The following is an 18,985-nucleotide window of genomic DNA, read 5'->3' on the forward strand; positions in this document are numbered from 1 at the left end:
GTCAGGTATGGCCTAGCCAAGTCCAGCCCCGCCATTTTCCAGCGATCTCATACCCCGAGCGTTCTCTGGTGCCCCCCTACTCCGGACTCTCTTTGGCATTGTTTCACCATGATAGCTAGAATCTCGGATTAAGTGTCAGGATTCGTGTTTATCGAGATGCTCGCTGACCAAGATTCAAACTCGGCGAGCTGGATTGTTCAAGTGTTGGGATTTCCTTAAAATCCCCAATCAGACTGACGCAAGTTTTCATGAACCTAATGGCAGAAGGCTATTCTCGATCCCTTGGCCCAGGCCGGCCTCGTCCTCTAGATGAGTGTGGGGAAAGCCGTCGTCTGAGGGCGATCAATGATCATGATCAAGATTTCCCAGGAACCATCAATAGTGAGTTTTTGCCCTTCAAAAAAAAAAAAAAATCCTAATGTTCGCGTTGCGCTCCTTGTAAGAGACAGTTTGATCTTCTCTTTTAACTCCTGCTCGCTTTCAATGCTGTTGTTTTGCTCCTTTTGTAGTATATATACTGTACTGGGCCAAAAGTATATAATTATCTTATTTTTTGCTTTTAACTTTTTCTCTGCCATAACCCCCTCTGGTTTGTGTCTGGTTTGTGCTACATTTCCCCGGATTTTCCAAGCCGTTCCTCGAACGGAGCTTGCATGCAGTACCGGGGTTAAAGCTGGTCCACCCTATCATTCCTTTTTATGAAGCTTAAGCCTGTGGCGCTATCAATTGCCTGCTCTGCAGAATGGAGCTGCAGGTTGTTCATCACTACCAGTATTATTACTATTCCTATTATCATTATGAGAGTAATTATTATTTCTATCGTCCGAAAATCCTGTTCAAAATATTCCACTAATGTGTCTCATTCCCTAGATTTTCCTCGCCCCCGCCTCCATACATCACTTATTGTTTACCGAAGTACTAGATACCTCTGAATCAGGACGTGGTATTTCATGTTATTTTCCAGGTGATCATTTACTGTAACTTGAATTACTATTATACACTTCTTCCTTGTTTACCCATACTCGAAATTTTGTATATACTCTCAAATACGTGGCCGATGTTTTCATATCCATCTTTCTTTCTCCATCATCTTCCATTCCAATCCCAAAATTACAAAGCACATGTATTTCTCACGTGCTCTTATAAGTAACCGAATCTCCGATCAAGTAACTATCTTTTCTAAATAAAAAATTGCACAGACTTGTCTCTAGTGGATAGTTAATATACGGAGAAGCCAGAGGGGACACCTGTGGAACATTACACAGATCAACGTGTTCACATTTTTATTTATTTACTTAAAATATTTTTTCCCCCAGCATGTTCGCTTCTCTTCTTTGTAATAACATTTTGTGTTCACTATCTATGCTACAAGAAGTACAGTTCGACTATCTAATAAACAGGTTTGTACTCCATGTATTGTACAGTACCTCGTAGCTGTCATCTCGCCGATGTAACGATGTACTCTGTATTGTAATTTCAATTAAAATCTGAGGTTGTCCCTGATACTCTCGGGCTGTCTAGAATCCAAGTGCCACTGTTGCTGCAAGGAACATGCCTGCTGTGCGCGCAGCTAGCTTGAGCTGCTCACAACAACATTGTAGCTACTACTGCGTGGTAATTACAAACTACATACCCCGCAGTATGTTTTAGAAATCTAGACTTGAGCCCTCTACTTGCGGCTTACGCTGTACAAATACCTGTATCCCCCGCTTCTTCTACCAGAAGCGTGTCCACCTTACAGGTAGAAACACACAGTGATAAATTGACGGCTTGACTGGCTTCTCAGCTATCTCACAGTATCTTGAGTGCTTAGTTGGCGGGCCTCATCCCCGTCATTAGCCGTCACCAAGGGGGATCAATAACCAAAAAACCAGTTTAGCTGGTGGCAACGTTTGCCAGCCTTCTCCGTACGGAGTCCCGAGCTATTGTGATCAACTGCTAGCGGCAATCCGTTCTCTCTTTTTCTTCTTTATTTCCTTTCCTCAATTCCTGATTTTTACTCTGCCAATTAGATGTTCCCCTTATATCACTGTTGTTAACTAGTAGTCAGCCCGAGAAAGGTATGATATTCCGGGAGATGTGCTTAATGACTGGAGCCACAGCTTCTTCGAGTCCCTGCCTACATACATATATACATATAAATATAGATATAATTTATGTCCTATGCTAGGACAAGCACCCGCCCAGATCATTCCATTTCTCCCTTCGGAAGTAATGGAAAGGAGTGCAGGAAGTCACAAAGCCACTCAAAACGCCTCCATCGCTCATGGCGTCCGACGGATCTTCGTCTAGCCCTATAGATAGAGGCGCGCAATCCTGCTTTTCCAGATGTAAAAGGTGGATATTTGACAGAAGAAGAAATGGAGACGGGAAAACAAGATTAAAAGACAAGAACTAGCCCACAGAAGATTTTTGATGCAGATATTTTTGCTGCGTCGTTCCTCCACGGATTTTTACGTGTCGTCCATCATTTTCACTTTTTTTTTTTTTTTAATACATAGTATTCTGATATCTAGCAGAACGGGCGAATAGGAATAACAAAGCCAAGGCCACGGTGTGCAATGCGATCGTGAAAGAAGATAATCTAGGCCTTCAAAGGGGACTTGAAACGTCATGTGGGAGCCTGGTCGTTCGTAAATATGACTGCTTTTTTTCAGGCTCTCGTAGGGTTGATGCGTTTGGGCCACATTGCTATAGGTGTAAGTATACCTAATCTCTCCATATTTAACAACACCCTCCCGTCCATATCCCTCATTCCCATATTTCCGCTTAGCAATGTGGGAGAAATTTGGACTTGAGATTCCTGTTTGCGCAATACTAGACAGATTCGTACGGGCCGATGATTTTCGATTGGGTTGTTCGAATTTGAAAATTCCAGGCAATCAGCGAGATTTGGGTTCCCCTTTTTTGTTACCGTCCACGGCGTAAACACGATATCAACATTGCATGATTGTGATGGTCATATCAATCACTGTAGCTTTCTGGGAAGTCTGGGACAGTGCTTAGGGCGAAGTTCCCCCGCAGCCCCGCCATTGTTGGCGCGATAAGATAAGCTAAGTAAGTTTAACTGCGGAGTACTACTTGTAGCTACGTCATTCTTCACCATTGACACCTGGACGGTAAACGGTAAACCTTCTAAGATCCCCTGAACTCTGTGTCAAGGGCCTGGATCAAGAATAGAAATGGTGCATCTGGACATTGAATCATCCAGGACCCTCCAGAGGGACAAAAATTGATGTCAGTGTTTTACCCCCCTCCAAAGAGATTCAAGTTTAAGGTTTTATCGCCGAAATCCCGGTGGTAACTTATTCTCTAAACTTACTGTACAATATTTATTATAAACATTTTTTCCATGTTCCTAGGAAATCGATGTATCAAGGAAAAACCTTGTAGATATATCTACTGAATGTGTTGTAATTCCCTTGGTTTTCTCTTGCACTGCTACTCTTGACATTGCCTCTTTTCTACCAACAATTTCATGTGCCCTTCTGCCAGCTAAGACTCCTTTCCTGTAGTTAATGTACACACCTCTTGCGTTAGTTCCTATATGCCAAGTCTCCGGTACGGTACGTCACTAAGGAATAATTGTTATGGATAGACTCCGAATTTCCGCTTTGCCAATTCAAATCTACAACTTCAACATCTTGTCATTTTCTAGCTTACCCGGATGGACAGCTGGGGTTTGATATTGACATCAAACAGTATCCAAAACTGACGACTGGGTGGCAACAACAACAACAGATTGACACCTCAGCAATGCAATGCTGTTCAAGCACAGGGATGGAAACCCTGTGAGACTTTAGGGATCTGGATCTAGATTTTATACGTGTCTTTGAATTCAGGATGCGAGATTCGGCAGCTATATACCTATATACCTTGTTTATATAACCCGTTGTTTTGTGAGGATTTTCTCTAAGAGACTTTTTGAAAGTTATTGAGTTCAAGCTGCTTGCTCCTCCTCCTCTCCCAGCCGACCGAAACAGGGTCTCGATCCCAATTTTCATGCTCTTATTTATATGATGGGTGGAAACGGAGATAATGGCCTACTCTGATTTTTGCAGATACATACATGTATTTGATCAGGTCGATCCGTTTATTCATTACATGTTTAATACACAGGCAATGCAATCTAAAGTAGGCTCCTGACTTCATCAACATGTACTGTACAGCACATGGGCATACGTTCTTAGAAAGTTACACACCTGCGGAGGTAGCTTCTGGGTATATAGTAGTAGTATCTCCCCCATAGGCTGGCGGGAAATTTCTCACTGATTATTGACCGCTTTCCTACTTTCAAATGAAACATTTTTGTTTTGACAAGAGGAAACTCTCCATCTTGATGCTTCGCTTCCCGTCTACTGCAAGCAAGTCGCATGATGGAATCGAGATACCCACGACTTCTCCACGACTTTTTGTCCGATTTGGATATGTTGTATTGTACTACCTTTACTTAATGGATGCGGGGTGGTAGTGGACCCCAAGAACGCATCTCTTTGATCATCAATGAAGAGGAAGTTTTATCATGGTGCCTCATCTTTGTTTCCTTTTCCAGGCCAATGGCGAATAACCCGCCATCCGCCCGCCGGCTAGAATAGGATTATGAAAGTTGAAGCATGATGCTTATGCTTAACCACATGATCCAGCTGGGGTGAGGGAGGACAAGCAATTGTGATTCATGGAGACAATTCATTTCTCACACCGCTTGATCGGAAGAATGACTCAGACATGCGTTGATGTGCTAGTTTATTTTTATTTTTATTTTTATTTTGGTAATCTCTGTCGATTCCATCGTGCCATCGGGCCATCGGGCCATCGGGATCCGCCGACTTGGAGACTGATTGTGCACATTGGCGAGGGAAAGGTGAGGGAGAAATTCCTTTGTCGACGGCTGGGGAGCTGCTGTCACATGAGCTGTGAATTTTGAAAGAGAATCTAGTGGCCATCGGAAGCTTCTATATTTTAGGATGGATAAAATTTTATAGCTTCTCTCCACTATCTATGGCTCGATATTGAAGTTATCAAGTTATCAAACTGGAGATGAACGGATTGTAGACATGAACGAGTAGAATTTATACGCGAGGCAAGCTAGCTTTCTCCTGAGGGAGGCATGCGATTATCCCATTCAACCTTGTACGGCCGATTACGCCAACAGCGCTCTCGTTGGCCCGCCCCTGTTTGCCGAACCATTTCCAGATGAAACTGGCGATTGCCCTCCATTGCTCTCTCAAAGTTATCCGGCTCTGTCCCGCCTTCCGGATCGATATGGAGGTGTTCTCTAATTCGTGACAGTAGCTCTTCAGACTCGTTCCATTCCCGCGATTCCACCATGACAGCCTCTCGGTCTCCATCACTGAACACAAAGGGTCAAACTGTCGAGAAGATCCTGCTTCATATAGATGGAGACATGATGCCCACTAATGCTGCACGCAGGTTAACTACGTCTGCATCCCAGGGATACCCTGTCTGGTGGAACAAATACTGCCACATCCCGAGATGAGGGAGTTTAAAAACGTTCATGTGTTCCTCATTGCGTACGCCTGTCGCGGCTGTATAGAAAAGCGGCTTTGCATTGCCTCTGTTGGTCGGTCCCCATCTCGTCGAAATCGTCGGAGAGAGACGGAATTTGCAGACTTCGACGCTGTGATGAGCCATGCTCACAAACCGGGGGATAACCTACTTGCAGAACGCGGGGGAATATTGCGGCATCTTGCCAATCAAGGACACTGATGATTTTGGTTGACCCGGGTGCTAATAAAATGTTGCTGGGGCTCAAATCGGGGTGTCTTAACGTCGGAACGTTGCGAGAATCAGGTGGGATTAAATGAGGCGCAAAATGTGGGAAGTGCGAAAGTAACGAGGTTTGCTCAGATGGGTGAATGTTATAGTTAGTTGGTAGCAGAAATGGCTGGCGAAGCTGGGGTTTGGAGTGACGCCGAATGACAGCCATCTCCCGGCGAGCCGGGGAGGTAACACAATCCACAGGTGAAAGCCCTATGGCAATTATCTCAGCCCTAAATGTAGTTTCGTTTCAAATGACAGAGAACAAACGGGAAGCGGTGAGGCGGAAACCTACAGGGCCCGCGGTCAATTTCTGCTTTGCTTCGTTCGCCATGCCAATACTGTCGAGCACGTACAGGACCGAAACGGAAATCCTCTACAATTGGTATCTGGGTCTTCCCGTAAGATCCTTTTCGTGATATAAACTTCCGTACGCAGGAAAACGGAAGTCAAGTATCTTCCTCTCCATCTCTGCGATTTATGTCATGATGACTTTTTTAACTCACTGGTTGTGAGAGATAGCCGCCGTGAGGAAGGGTTCTCGCCCTCCACTCGCTCCATCAGAATACACTCTACTCCAATGGGATTGACAGACGATGTTGAATACGCCAAGGCAGTCGGTACCGGCAGTTTGAGGACAGTTCTCAAAAAGTCCATTGTCGCTACCTCACTGACAGTTGTGTAATGAGGAGGTCTGGCAATAGGAGTGCGAATTGGCACAATCGTATCACGGCCATTCTTTTTGCTCGCGGAAGAAACACCTTGTTGAAGCCTCCCTCTGCTTAGCAATATAAAGGCAATAACTAGTTTTGCCATAGAGCCTCTCTAGCACCCGTTGGAGCGCTGTCGGGCGAAACTTGATATACCGTTCGTTCAAACGATCGGCCTCGTTGAAATCTAGCTGACATTTAGTAACTGGAACCACAGAGAACCAATACTCACATCCATCGGCGTGATGTATTTCGAAACAATTCCTTGCGGAGCGCTGGCGGACTGGTGGATATGTGATAGCAGGACAAAACAGCCCTGGCAGCCTGCTCGGAATAGGCCGACGGCTTACCGAAACAGGGGATGGGATATATGTCGTCCGGCAATGGCGACTCTTTAAGAACGCTTTAGCATTGCTCAAAATACTAAGGAAATCTTGACGTAGTTAAACAGGTATGCTCTTTGGCCTGCCATTTTTTGCCGTTCGGCCTCTTCACGACTTTTCCCCATTTACAAAATAGATGTTAGTTACCAGTTGAAAACAATAGCTTTGAGACAATCACGCCTTGGTTCAGGAGACTTTTTGAGAGCTGATCAATGAGTCCCAGCGGGGTGGCGGGAGATCTCCAAGTCGTTTCTATTTGAAACGGTGTCAAGCCTTTTCTTTTCCCCTCCCTGGTGCCTCCCCGACAATAAACGTCGTAGTTTAATTCCAAGTCATGATAAATATTCCGGTAGTTAGGTATCGATGGTGTTTTTTTGAATGTAGACAGTACTTTGTGCTGTGGGCATAGATACTTAGTTAACCATTAGTTAGTTGCCAATAAATCCACTGGCAGGGTAGTTGAATAAAACAAACCTCTGTTGCCTGCTCCGTATCATGATCATTATCATCATTGCCGTGCTCCATTCGCCACCAGTCTCGGGTCGTTGGGTGGTCTGCGCCCGTCTCTGTCTGGTCTGCAGCTAGTTCAACGTTCTGGGTTGGGGATGATTCATCGCCGTCGTATCGCCTCGACAGCTTCCTGCGCCCTCTGGAACTGACTGGCTCTCGCATCTCGCCTCTCTGCTCTGCGGGATCGCATGCGAGCGCCTTAGCAAGCATCCAAAGCTGTCTCTTGTGTTGTCCCTTTATCGTTCGTCCGCTGGCCTGTCACCAGACTTATCTGCAGGGCTCCACTGTTGCTTTTTCCACCCCGCAAATTATAATTATAATCTCCTGTTGTCCAGTCGCTCACGTTTGCCCGCATTGGTGGTAAGGTTCCTTACAGAAAGGCTGCAGCGTCTTGGCTCTGCCATTGTTTCCCTTTGATGTTGGCCGGTTCTTCTCTCGAGAGGGACAGTTGGTCATCTCAAGAGGAATCACGAGGCAACCTGCTTTTTACTTGAAATAGTCGGTCGGTACAGTACTTAGCATTGCGGTGCAGGTTGCATCGCTCCCTGTTCAGCTTTTTTACTGGCAACCAAGTTGCCCTTACAAGGAAGATCAGGCTCCTGCGGCACAGCATATCCTAACTGCTGCATGTACAGTCTGAGTACTTTGACTCGCGGCCAGCTGGTGACGCAGTACTTACAAGCTTGCTGCTGTAAGACCAACTTCCTAGCCAGCGAATTTGAGATGGACAACCACGGTAGGTCATTTGATGGGAAATAGCGTCTTGAGATAAAAAACCAAGAGCATGAGAAAACCCGATGACAAGCAGAAAATATGCGTTGGCAATCTTGATATCACTGTACCCGCCTGCTAAAATTCCCCGCCCCCCACTTCAAGCTTTTCTAGCAGCCTGTATGTCTCAACGGGCCGCTGTGGCTGGATGGGTATTCCCGCCCATAGCCCATCCATCTGATACACACCTCTCCCGGCCTCCGTGGCCTAATTTTAACCCAATCCTATCTTGGAATGACATGTCCTGGGCTGTACATAGCCCAACTGGATTTCATGGCTAGGCGCCCGCTGCCCTTCCTCCTGTCTTCCCTCACCTAGTCGCCTTGCCTTGGGCGGGTTCCCCTGCGCTCTGACACGTTCTTCATTATCACACATCCCGACATGTCCTAGGTCACACGCTCACTCGATATTCTTATTTCAACATAGGACAACCGTCTCCCGTGAGTGCTGTGTTGGCAAGCGCTCAGCCTCATCCCACCCAAATGGAGACACGACCGATCCCAGCCCGCAGAGTCCCAGATCGCAAATCGACCAGATGCCGGTACTTCGGGTCCAAAAATGGTATGCCCATTGAATGGCTTCTTGCTTGCATGCCCACTTGATTTCGACGGCTGATTGACTGGTTTGATTATTTGATTATCTTGTTTGGGGTATTTGTTGCTTCCGCCCGTAATATTCGGTTTTGCTTTTCCTCATGTCTTTTTTCAAATACCAAAATGGTTTTGTTATTACATCGTTTTGGAATTTCATGATACTTGTTTGTGGACGGTACATGTTCAGTTCAATGGTTATACGTATCTCCTTTCGATATATGTTGGGCGCCAGAGTTTTCATGTTTGTTGTTCACTATGTCCCCTTTCTGATTTTCGTTTGCTGCCCCCTTTTCTAGGTCCCATGACCTTTCGTTCACTCCACCTCCTTATCTTTCGGCGCTGACTCCTTCTCAGGATGTCGGGCTGGCGATGCCTGCCGGTTTGCACACGAAACGGTGTCCAGCAACTCCTTGGCTGCATCTTCAGAGAACCCGACTAGCTTTATAGATACCACCAACAATGCGCGGGTCGAAACTGCAATTGATCCTGAACCCCGATTCCTGGCTGGCAGAAATGAGGAAGAATTGGTGCCGCAAGTCCAGGAATTAACCACTTCACCCCAAGAATCTACTGGTACCAAGCCTCGAGCTGTTCAACGGCCAACCCCACATGCTCAGCGTGGTAAACCCAGGGAGTTCGAACTCAATCAAATAAGGCGCCGTTTTCATCCTCAAGAGAGATCCGACGAAGATGGAACGATTCTATCGTTCCACATGCACCTTTCCGACCCGGACCTTTCTGATAATTTGAAAAGCCTGGCCTGCGCCATGCATGTTCCCCTAGACTATCCTGTACGCGGCATGCCTTCACTGGAAATTGTCGACGAGAATGTAGGGATGAGAGAAAAAATACTTATTCAAGAAGAGTTCGAAAGTATTACCAAAGCTCGTATTTCGGGCACTCTTCTAAACCGGATGAACGTCCTTGACAGATCTCTCACGAAGGTTTTCCACAAAGAGAACCCGGGGCAAGTTACAGCACCACTTGGCAGTGTTGCTCACGAGAGTGAACGCTATACCCCTGACCAGGGTAACTTAAAGCAACCTCGCGCGATAACAATCAGTCAAGAAAAGGAGCAAGCGAGTCTGCGACGTGCAAAAGAGATTACACAACTTACGTCTCGGCTTGAGAGAACGCCATTGTTTTCGAAATCTTCAGATGGCGTTTCATTTACCATTCCTCTCAATCCACTTAAACCCCATTTAATCCCTCAATCTCTTAAATCTGTGAAAAAGTTTAATTTGGTTGTTCCCTTGTTATACCCCCTCGAGCCGTGTCATATTAATATTCTTGGGACCGATGACAACTCGGCTAGAGCAACAGAGTCATCATTTAAAAACCATGTCATAGGAAATCCCAATGCGAGCTTGACATCACATGTTAATTACCTTTCAACAATGCTACATACTCTAGCGAATCGACCAGTTGAAGGCTCTGAGTCTGACCGTGGAGTTACTTTGTTATCATTGAATGATAATCCAGATGCTAAAGAAATAGTCGTCTCATCTGCTACTACACCTCGACTCGAGTCCCAGCCTAAGGAGACGGAGGTTTCGACTGAGTTGGCTGATCGACCACACATCCAGGTCATCCCTCGTCCACCGGAATGGATGTCGCCTAAGGAGGGAAACGAGTCTTACAGTGACGAGTCGGATTACTCTGACGCAGAAGAAAGCGCTGCCGATAGTGACGATGATGGTGACGGCGGCGGTGTTAACATTCCATCAGTGCCACCACTTCCAGCAGGCCGCGATGTGGCTCTTTCGTTCCCTTCAATGGAACTCCGGGGCATCGAGCTCCTCGAGCTGAAAGCCTTACACTTAACTTTGAAATGTGAGAGGTGCAAAGACCTCCTTGACATGAAAAACATCAAAATTGGAGATGATGGTATTAGCATACCGCCAAAACGTGTTGAATCATGCAAGAAGTGCGGTAACTATATTAGCCTTGGTAGGTATAGAAATTTATCACACAAATTACTGATCCCATAGATATCGATATCATTGCGCAAGGGTTAACCTATTGAAATTTTAATTTTGGACTAGGCTTTCGCCGCGAACTAATGCACCCCAGTTCTAACCGTGCGGGGTACCTGGATTTGGAGGGATGCCATGCAGTTGAGCTGCTGCCCAGGTAAGTCCTGATTGCAAAACTTGTTTACGCGTATAGTATTCGATATATTATGTGCAACACCATCTTCCACCGCATTTGACGCAGTTGGCCGTTCTCACTGTTGTTATTTGATCTTAGCCATTTTATTCCCACATGCTCTGAATGCTCTACAACATACCCCGCACCAGGGATTGTTGCAGTTCGGGGAGATGATGCGTCGGCAGTTTGTCGTGGATGTCACCATAAAATGAGTACGTTCTGTCCTAAGCATGGGTTTACCCGACGATGCGAGATAATCCCTGTCGTTCAAAGTGCTCTGTTGATGACTTGCAACATTTAACAATATTGCTTTTTCTCACAGGGTTTAAAATTCCCGAGGTCAAATTTTTACTTGTGAGCGCTGGAGGAGGTAAGTTGATCAGTTCTAAACCAGTCGGCTGATATTGGTTTTTTACCACCGTCGAATTTTTGATATATTTGATCTTGCCCAAAAACAATGCCCTTGTACGAGGTTAGCCGGCCCTTACACGACTGCCCAATTTTCGGCTTTTGAGGAAACCCTGGGTTGATACTCTATTTTCAGCTCCACCCATTTGTTTTTATTTTTGTGTCGTGCGCTGCCTGGCTTTTTTTCCCCTTCTTCATGCATTTTGCATCTGATTTCAGGCTTGGTTTTATCCCTTGTAGGCATCCTTGCCTAGTTTAGATTTCGGCTCTGCCTCAGCCCTTGGGAAAAGGTCATGCTCCTGCGCGAGTGTCCATAAAACCTCATTTTAACTAATTGACGTACATTTCTGTTTTTGATGCCCACCCGCTGTTCTCAGGAATTTTTCACTTTTTGCCTCTCTCTCTCTTTTTTTTCCAAAGCATTTGCTCAATATTGCTCGAGTGGAACACATCGAGACTGACCAGTTGCTTAATTTGTAACAGGTACATTTCACACTCCTGTCAAGGCAAAGAAGGTGCGTAATTTTTCCATCGGATTCAAAAGACAGTCTTTTTGGATTTTCAATTCCAGCTGTTACGCTTGGTACAGACTTTCTGATAGTCAATATCTGCTTTTGGAAAGTTTCACATACTTTGTTTTTACTGACATGTACATTTTTGGAACTTTGAAGTCAAAGGAGATTCTGGGGATTGTAGCTGGGCAGGAATTGCCTCGTCGCGGCCGATGCTCGCATTATGGGAAGAGCTATCGGTGGTTTAGGTACGTTTTGCGGTCATATGGTTGAACCCCATTCTAATTAAGCTCATGCGAGACCCTCTCCATTCCCATGCAGTTACGTAGTTAGTTTCTGCAAGAACCCACAGTCTACTCCACAGTCTACTCCACCCATTACGCTCACTCTCGTTACATGACTGTTTTTTGCATCCCTTAGCTTTTAGTATTTTGATGGCTCATCCTGTATCCAGGTTTTCTTGTTGTCTCAAGGTTTTCCCTTGCGATAGGTACGTTAAGCCACTTCAGTTCAATCAGGAGGCGGGAAACTTAATACCTCCTCACAGATGCCATGACGCTGCGACTGACCATCCAAATGAACATGCCAACCGCATGATCTGGTAAGCTGTTCCTCCACGCTCTTACCTACTTTCATAATGACCAGCCAATTCCCACGTGATGGCTCCTTCGCGGGAAGCTTTTGCATGCGGTTATTTTACTTACATATCTGTAGTGGCTTTTGCTCCCGCGAACAGATCTACCGCCCGGATAGCTGTGGTATCTGCCACTCGACGCTCGTGGGGAGGGCTGGCAGTGGGTTTTGGGAAGGGGGCAAGGGGACAAGAGACAAGAGACGCATGAATCGGAAAGGTACGTATATGTATGTTACTATAGTTTGAGCCGTTGCCCGTGACTTTTGGGTTCACTTTTAGCCACCCCTGTATAGTTGATTTAGTTTGCTGATGGAGATAGATCCGAGGAAATATAAGCGACAAGGAGGGACTACCACGGGTCCTTCGGCGCAGAAAAAGTGAAGCACTTAATGTATGAAATATTATTATTGAGACACGATTTGTTCATAGCTATGGGTTGGGCGGCACGCAAAGGGTGTATGAGGATTCTATCTGATGGAAGCTGTCAGCCTGTTGGCATGTCCATCATTCCTCACTGACGACTGTGCTGTCTCCCATTATTTGCCCATCCATTATCTTCGCGCAGATAAGTGAGACACAGACAAGGAGGAATGGGAGAGGGAATGCCCCGTGTGTTTCCTAGCTTTGTTAGATGGCTTCTCTGAATCAGGGAAAGTGGCCTGATATCTTTTTGAGAATGAGGTGCAATGGGGGGTTCAATGAAGAGAACTATACTCCTTTGCCTTCATTGTTTGAATGTAGAGGCTTTTTGCTAAACCGGGCTGGCTGTCAAGAGTAGGGGAGGGTACTTCAGTATTGCTCAGAAGCTGGTATTGTAGAAGTTTGCGATAAAATGGAGTGAAGGTTTCAAAAACAACAGCACCACCCTATATATATATATATACTAGGCATCATGACCCAGCTCACTCTGTGTTTGATATGAATAAAATCATCATGAAGATGTCAATATCTTCATGTGGGAGTGGGTGCCCCCTGAAAGCGATGTGCGCATGCTGAATGAGATTAATCCAAAAACAATGCAATGTACGAAAGGATCCCCCAGAACGTATGCTATGGTACAAACAATCATAGACAATGAGAGTTGAAAATGTACACATGCATAACATGCCTCATGCCTAATAACAGTGAAAATGTTGTAGTCTCTTTATGCAAGGCCAATGCAAGGCAACTAGGACATAGTCTATTGCTGCTGAGAGGCATTTCTCACAGAGTGATGCTAAAGGCGCCGCAAGGGAATGGAGTTCCAGTGACAATATGCGTACCAGGACCTTATGTTCGCGGAAGCCAAATCGCAGGTTATTAAAAGCCTGGATTTAACCAACGCACGCCAGATCATGGGAACATATAATGACAGATTATTTTCAAAAGTTCAGTAATCAAACGGCCATGGAGTGAGCTGAGTACCAGAAGGATTCGGCTATTTATCATATCTCATCTCGCTTGGGTTGAGAATCTATGACGAACAACTGTCGAGTTGAGACTGAAATATGCTCCTTCAATGAATTGACTTCGCGTGTTTGTACGGTGATAAACAATGAAGTCACATGACGCAAAATCGGCATCCCAGGAAACATCTCGCGCTCAGCATGAACCCCCCGGGAAGCTGTACAACTGCCAAAATAATTAGCAGCATGTCTTACGCGCTGGCTACGAAGAAACGGAAGTTCCACAGGGTCCTTGATTCGTTATCGGGTGCCAATTTACAGAGATCTTCCAATGCAAGCTCTTCGACAACTACACCTCATGCCTCCCAAACGGACTCGGACACCCCAGCGCAGTGTCCGACGATCAAAAGGGTACGGGTAGCATCCTCGGGCTCAGAAACTAATCCCGACGGTATGGTCGCGAGGAAATCTGTGTCCAATACATCTCTTGACTCTTCTCAGCAGCCATCGCCGCAACCTCGCCCCAATTTCGTTCCCTGGGACCGCGAGCGGTTTCTCGAGCGGTTGGAAACGTTCCGCAGGGTGGATCGATGGTCCCCAAAACCAGCTCCTATAAATGAGGTTCAATGGGCGAAACGGGGTTGGTCGTGCGTGGATGTTATGCGAGTGGAATGTGTGGGTGGCTGTGGTTGTGCTGTGGTTGTGAAGCTCCCAGAAGATGTGGACGACGTGGGCGAGGATGAGGCGGACAAAATAATAGAGCGTAGGGAAGTCGGTATGTCTACTACCTGATACACTGGGATCTTTCGATTAATTTTTTTTTGCTTGGTTTTTTTTCTGACTAGTAAACAGAGGCTAGATTGGTGGAGGAATATTCTAAACTAATATCAGATGGGCATGCTGAACGATGCCCGTGGCGGAAAAGCGGTTGTGATGGTAATTCTAACTCGCGTTTTGGAAGGTGAAATAGAATCAGGATTTGCTAATATCTAAATTCAGATACCATACAGCGGCTGCCGCTCACAAATCCGGAAACAGCAGTAAATAACTTACACACGCGCTATTTGAATCTTGCCAGTCTTGAGTCTAAACTACCTCCAATCGATAACATCCAACTGCCATCTGAATTAGATTTGGACGAAACACTCAGGATATTACCTCCGACATTTTTGAGTGATGCACTAGAGTGTGTGACCGGACAGCCCACTGACAAACTTCCCGAACAACCTATCGATCACGACTCTAGTCGAACCAATATATCCTGTCAAAATGGAGATGGCAAAGTTAATAAAACGGCATTTGCACTTGCAACTTTTGGCTGGGATGCCACCCCTGATATTGGGGCTGGATTAGCAACATGCGGAGCCTGCTTCCGTCGGCTGGGCTTATGGATGTATAAACCTAAGGAAGACGGGAGTATATCGGTGTATGCAAAACTTGATGTTGTTGGCGAGCATTTGGATTACTGCCCGTGGGTCAACCCGGAAACACAGAGTGGAGGCCGGAAACCTGTCTTACATGGCTTTGACGGGAAACGGCAGAGCGGCTGGGAAATTTTGGCCCAGGCAATTAAGACTGTCCATCGTCGGCGGACGAGAGGTGATATACCCTCGACGCCAGCTGAGGCAGTTGAGGCAGCAAATCAGGAATCGTTGGCAAATCCAGCAGAAGACAAGCTCGATGACGACGAAAAGCGAAAACTGCGGGATAGAGAATGGTGGATTAAACTGCGGAGAGTAAGGCAGTCTCTGCAAGTGAAGAGCCCGAAAAAGACGAAATATGTTGCTGGGGGACGTTGAGAATTTATATCGCTTGTTATATATATGACATGATTTAATCTTTGGCGCCTTTTCAGCTTCTATCTTGCAATGTATATTATGTTATACCCATCGTGTTTATCCTCAATATAGTATTATTTGAGTCTACACAATGATTCCATTGACATTAGGAGCTTTAAGTATGAGCTAGAGTGCATTTAGAAAGGCATAAAACTCTAATTAACTTGGGCCTTTCAAATTTCACGTGACTGCTTTGTCCATCCATCCATCCATTGCATGGGGGACTCGTTGATGTGCGGAATCACTTCATCCCCCAGCTGCCATTATGCAATCAGAAAAACACTGCAGAGATACAGACATGGGTGCGCGCATGCCTGTTGACAGAAGGCGTGCGTCCATTACCATGTATGATCCTGCCCGAGATATGTATACCGTCTCTGATGATAGCCCCCAGCTAGCCAATGCGGCGAAGCATATCAACGCTCATGAGCTAGGCCAAGAGGAAGAGACGAACGATGGAGCTTTGCATTATCAAGGATCTACTGCTGCTCATAATAATGAAGAAAAGAGTCCTTTGTCCGAGTCATCAAAGGTATGCCCTTGCTTATTTCGGGGTTTTAATGTTTCGTTGCCCCAGGGGGTTTAATTTAACCCATGTTTCGGTCCGCTTGGTTTTCCTCCATTCTTCTTAGCTTTAAAGCGCCAGGTGGGACTGATCTGGACGCGTTGGCGGGCTGGTTCTGCAGGGCACTCCGCCCATCCACTCCGCGCTGCAGGAAACTATCGATAGTGGCGGCAGGGGCTCAAAACCTGAAAGAAGCTTCTCTTCACCTCACAACAATAACAAAAGCACCGAACCGGCCTCGGAGGTCTCTCTTTCGGCTCAATCCATCCATAACAACAAACAAAGCCCTTCCGTTGCTCTTACTGTTCAAATGGGGGCTTCCTCCGATACAGCGCACGGTGATTATCTCTCAAGGCCCTCTTGAGATATTTAGCGACAATATAGGAACATCCTCTAATACTCACTACCATTAATATAGATGAATTGCCGCGCAATGGTGGATCTCCTTCTTGGAGCCCCAATCCGACTCACGATGGACACACCGAAGCGTACGATAACAGAAGAAAAAACAAAGCTGATAACAATGAAAAAAAGAGAAAATTCCCCGAAAACCAACCCCCGCCAGAGAAAACAGAACCTTCTCCCGAACAACGACCGGTGTCTAAGCGCAAACGACAGGAAGAAAGCTCACTGAAGCATAAAAAAAGGGCTAAAGCTCCGCCGTCTGCTTACTCCCTTCGAGATCGTTCTCCCACCCCAACCCGTCGCTCCCGATCTCCCGATCTCAGACATAAAGGCATCCAAACGCGTCGGGAACGGTCACCTTCTCCAATCCGTCGTTCGGAATCTCCTGATGCTTCCGCTCCAAGACAAAGAAAGAGACCAGGCGGAGCTGCTCGGATCAGTTCTGCAAATCTCGAAGCGTTGAAACGCAGGCAAGAAGAACGAGAACGGCAGAGGGAAGAGGAAGCCAAGGTCGCATTACGGGAGCGCGGGGTCCATGACGTCGTGCGTCAACATTACAACGCGGTTCCAGAAAGAGGCAGGGAATGGCGGAAGACGGATAGCCGGATAAAGGGCTTGCGCAGTTTTAACAATTGGATTAAAAGCACTGTCATCCAGAAGTTCTCTCCCGATGAGGAATTCTTGGCTCGAGCGAATGGGAGGAATTGGGCTGGCGCGGAGCCTACGGAAGAGAGGAAACTGCTCGTCATCGACATGGGATGTGGAAAGGGTGGGGATTTAGGCAAGTGGCAGCAAGCACCACAACCAGTAGATCTTTATGTGGGATTGGATCCTGCGGAAATATCTATCGAACAGGCTCGCGAGAGATACATTACTATGAAAAGGGGGAAAGACAGGATGAGTCGTCGAGGCCATCAGCTTTTCCATGCGGAATTTTATCCTAAGGACTGTTTCGGTGAATGGGTGGGTGATATCCCGATTGTGCAACAAGTTGGTATTGATGGAAGTGTTGGTCCTGGTGGGTCGATGATGGCGGCTCGCTGGGGCGGCGGTGGCTTTGACATTGTCGTTTCCATGTTTAGCATGCACTATGCCTTTGAGAGCGAAGAAAAGGCCCGGCAGATGCTGCACAATGTCGCAGGTTTGTTGAAGAAGGGCGGCCGGTTCATTGGCGTGGGACCCAATTCAGACGTGCTCAGCGCTAAAGTTGTAGAATTCCATGAGAAGAAAAAACAGCAGGAAGCTGCTGTCGCAGCTGCGAAACTTGGTGATACTGGCGAACGTGAAGATGGCGAGGTAGAAGAATCGCCAATGATGGTGCCCGAATGGGGGAATAGTATCTATCGTGTCCGGTTTCCCGGAGAGACGCCCGTGGATGGCATTTTTCGCCCTGCGTTTGGCTGGAAATATAGCTATTTCATGGAAGAGGCCGTTGAAGAGATCCCAGAATATGTGGTACCGTGGGAAGCTTTTCGAGCGTGAGTAACATGCCACATATATGCGTTTTAATTTTATACCCGCCTGGTGCTGACCCGTTCTATTTGTTTCTTCAGTTTGACGCAGGATTACAATCTGGAGCTCCAATACCGCAAGCCTTTCTTGGATATATGGAAAGAGGAGAAGGACGATCCTATCCTGGGACCGCTTAGTGAGCGTATGGGCGTGCGGGCGCGAGGGGGTGGGCCTATGCTTGTGAAAGATGAGGAACTGGAAGCTGCTAGTATGCTCTCATTACTCATTTCAACTATTCCGGGCTGATTAAGACGTAGTCAACTAACATACCTTTCCTGTAGGCTTTTACCATGCTTTTTGCTTCTACAAAGTTTGATGATGCCAATTATGCCATTGCCTTCTTATTCAAGTGATTCGCGTCCACGCCATGCATCTTTTCCCATCGGATAGGTTTCATTCATTTTCATTTACAGACATTTGGGGTCTTACATTTAATGCTTCCCTATATACACTAACATCATATAACTAAAAGTTACACATACTTGAAACATGCACGCAGACGTAGCTGGTAGGTTTCCAGTGGATTGGTCGTGTTTTCTTCATTTTTGTACACAATCTAGATGCTCACATCCGTTGACTAGACATGATGCAGTGTATGATATATTCATTCAGTGTAAAATCACTTTACTAGTATCTATCCATCCTCTGCATACATCATATGTATTAAATTCATTGCTAATTGTTGTTAAAAGCACTTTTGAGGAAATCGGTGATGTTGGGACAATGGGAAGGCTCATAGAAAGACATAGTCAAATGGTAGAATATGAATGAATATAATCATATGCCTGCCCTTACTCCTGCCTATAAACCTATTTGAATCCATAGTTGTC

At 46.1% G+C, this 18,985-nt stretch overlaps 6 protein-coding genes across 6 annotated transcripts; 4 read left to right on the plus strand and 2 right to left on the minus strand.

Annotated features, from left to right (window-relative positions):
* Positions 1-2,039: 2,039 nt before the first annotated feature.
* On the minus strand, positions 2,040-3,033 carry HCBG_03055 (uncharacterized protein; the record flags this gene model as incomplete). Its single annotated transcript, XM_045430104.1, has 3 exons — positions 2,040-2,119; positions 2,710-2,902; positions 2,998-3,033. 3 exons carry the CDS (start codon positions 3,031-3,033, stop codon positions 2,040-2,042), a joined length of 309 nt encoding a protein of 102 aa, XP_045289999.1.
* Positions 3,034-5,085: 2,052 nt separating this feature from the next.
* On the minus strand, positions 5,086-7,785 carry HCBG_03056 (phosphotransferase enzyme family protein; the record flags this gene model as incomplete). The annotated part of the gene is made up of 7 exons (XM_045430105.1): positions 5,086-5,342; positions 5,536-5,863; positions 6,135-6,154; positions 6,285-6,556; positions 6,645-6,921; positions 7,019-7,268; positions 7,756-7,785. The coding sequence occupies 7 exons, from the start codon at positions 7,783-7,785 to the stop codon at positions 5,086-5,088; spliced, it is 1,434 nt and encodes a 477-aa protein (XP_045290000.1).
* A 319-nt stretch (positions 7,786-8,104) lies between these two features.
* Positions 8,105-11,558, plus strand: HCBG_03057 (CHY zinc finger domain-containing protein; the record flags this gene model as incomplete). Its single annotated transcript, XM_045430106.1, has 7 exons — positions 8,105-8,117; positions 8,579-8,713; positions 9,100-10,695; positions 10,819-10,878; positions 11,046-11,108; positions 11,219-11,266; positions 11,545-11,558. 7 exons carry the CDS (start codon positions 8,105-8,107, stop codon positions 11,556-11,558), a joined length of 1,929 nt encoding a protein of 642 aa, XP_045290001.1.
* A 393-nt stretch (positions 11,559-11,951) lies between these two features.
* Positions 11,952-13,171, plus strand: HCBG_03058 (CHY zinc finger domain-containing protein; the record flags this gene model as incomplete). The annotated part of the gene is made up of 5 exons (XM_045430107.1): positions 11,952-12,064; positions 12,271-12,306; positions 12,364-12,417; positions 12,531-12,667; positions 12,770-13,171. 5 exons carry the CDS (start codon positions 11,952-11,954, stop codon positions 12,829-12,831), a joined length of 402 nt encoding a protein of 133 aa, XP_045290002.1.
* A 910-nt stretch (positions 13,172-14,081) lies between these two features.
* Positions 14,082-15,761, plus strand: HCBG_03059 (uncharacterized protein; the record flags this gene model as incomplete). Its single annotated transcript, XM_045430108.1, has 3 exons — positions 14,082-14,610; positions 14,688-14,771; positions 14,835-15,761. The coding sequence occupies 3 exons, from the start codon at positions 14,082-14,084 to the stop codon at positions 15,632-15,634; spliced, it is 1,413 nt and encodes a 470-aa protein (XP_045290003.1).
* Positions 15,762-15,971: 210 nt separating this feature from the next.
* HCBG_03060 (mRNA cap methyltransferase) lies at positions 15,972-18,583 on the plus strand (the record flags this gene model as incomplete). The annotated part of the gene is made up of 5 exons (XM_045430109.1): positions 15,972-16,205; positions 16,360-16,576; positions 16,657-18,121; positions 18,197-18,363; positions 18,437-18,583. The coding sequence occupies 5 exons, from the start codon at positions 15,972-15,974 to the stop codon at positions 18,469-18,471; spliced, it is 2,118 nt and encodes a 705-aa protein (XP_045290004.1).
* Between the last annotated feature and the right edge of the window lie 402 nt (positions 18,584-18,985).

This window comes from Histoplasma capsulatum (genome assembly GCF_000150115.1).
Source record: "Histoplasma capsulatum G186AR genomic scaffold supercont2.3, whole genome shotgun sequence".
NCBI classification, from domain to species: Eukaryota; Fungi; Ascomycota; class Eurotiomycetes; order Onygenales; family Ajellomycetaceae; genus Histoplasma; species Histoplasma capsulatum.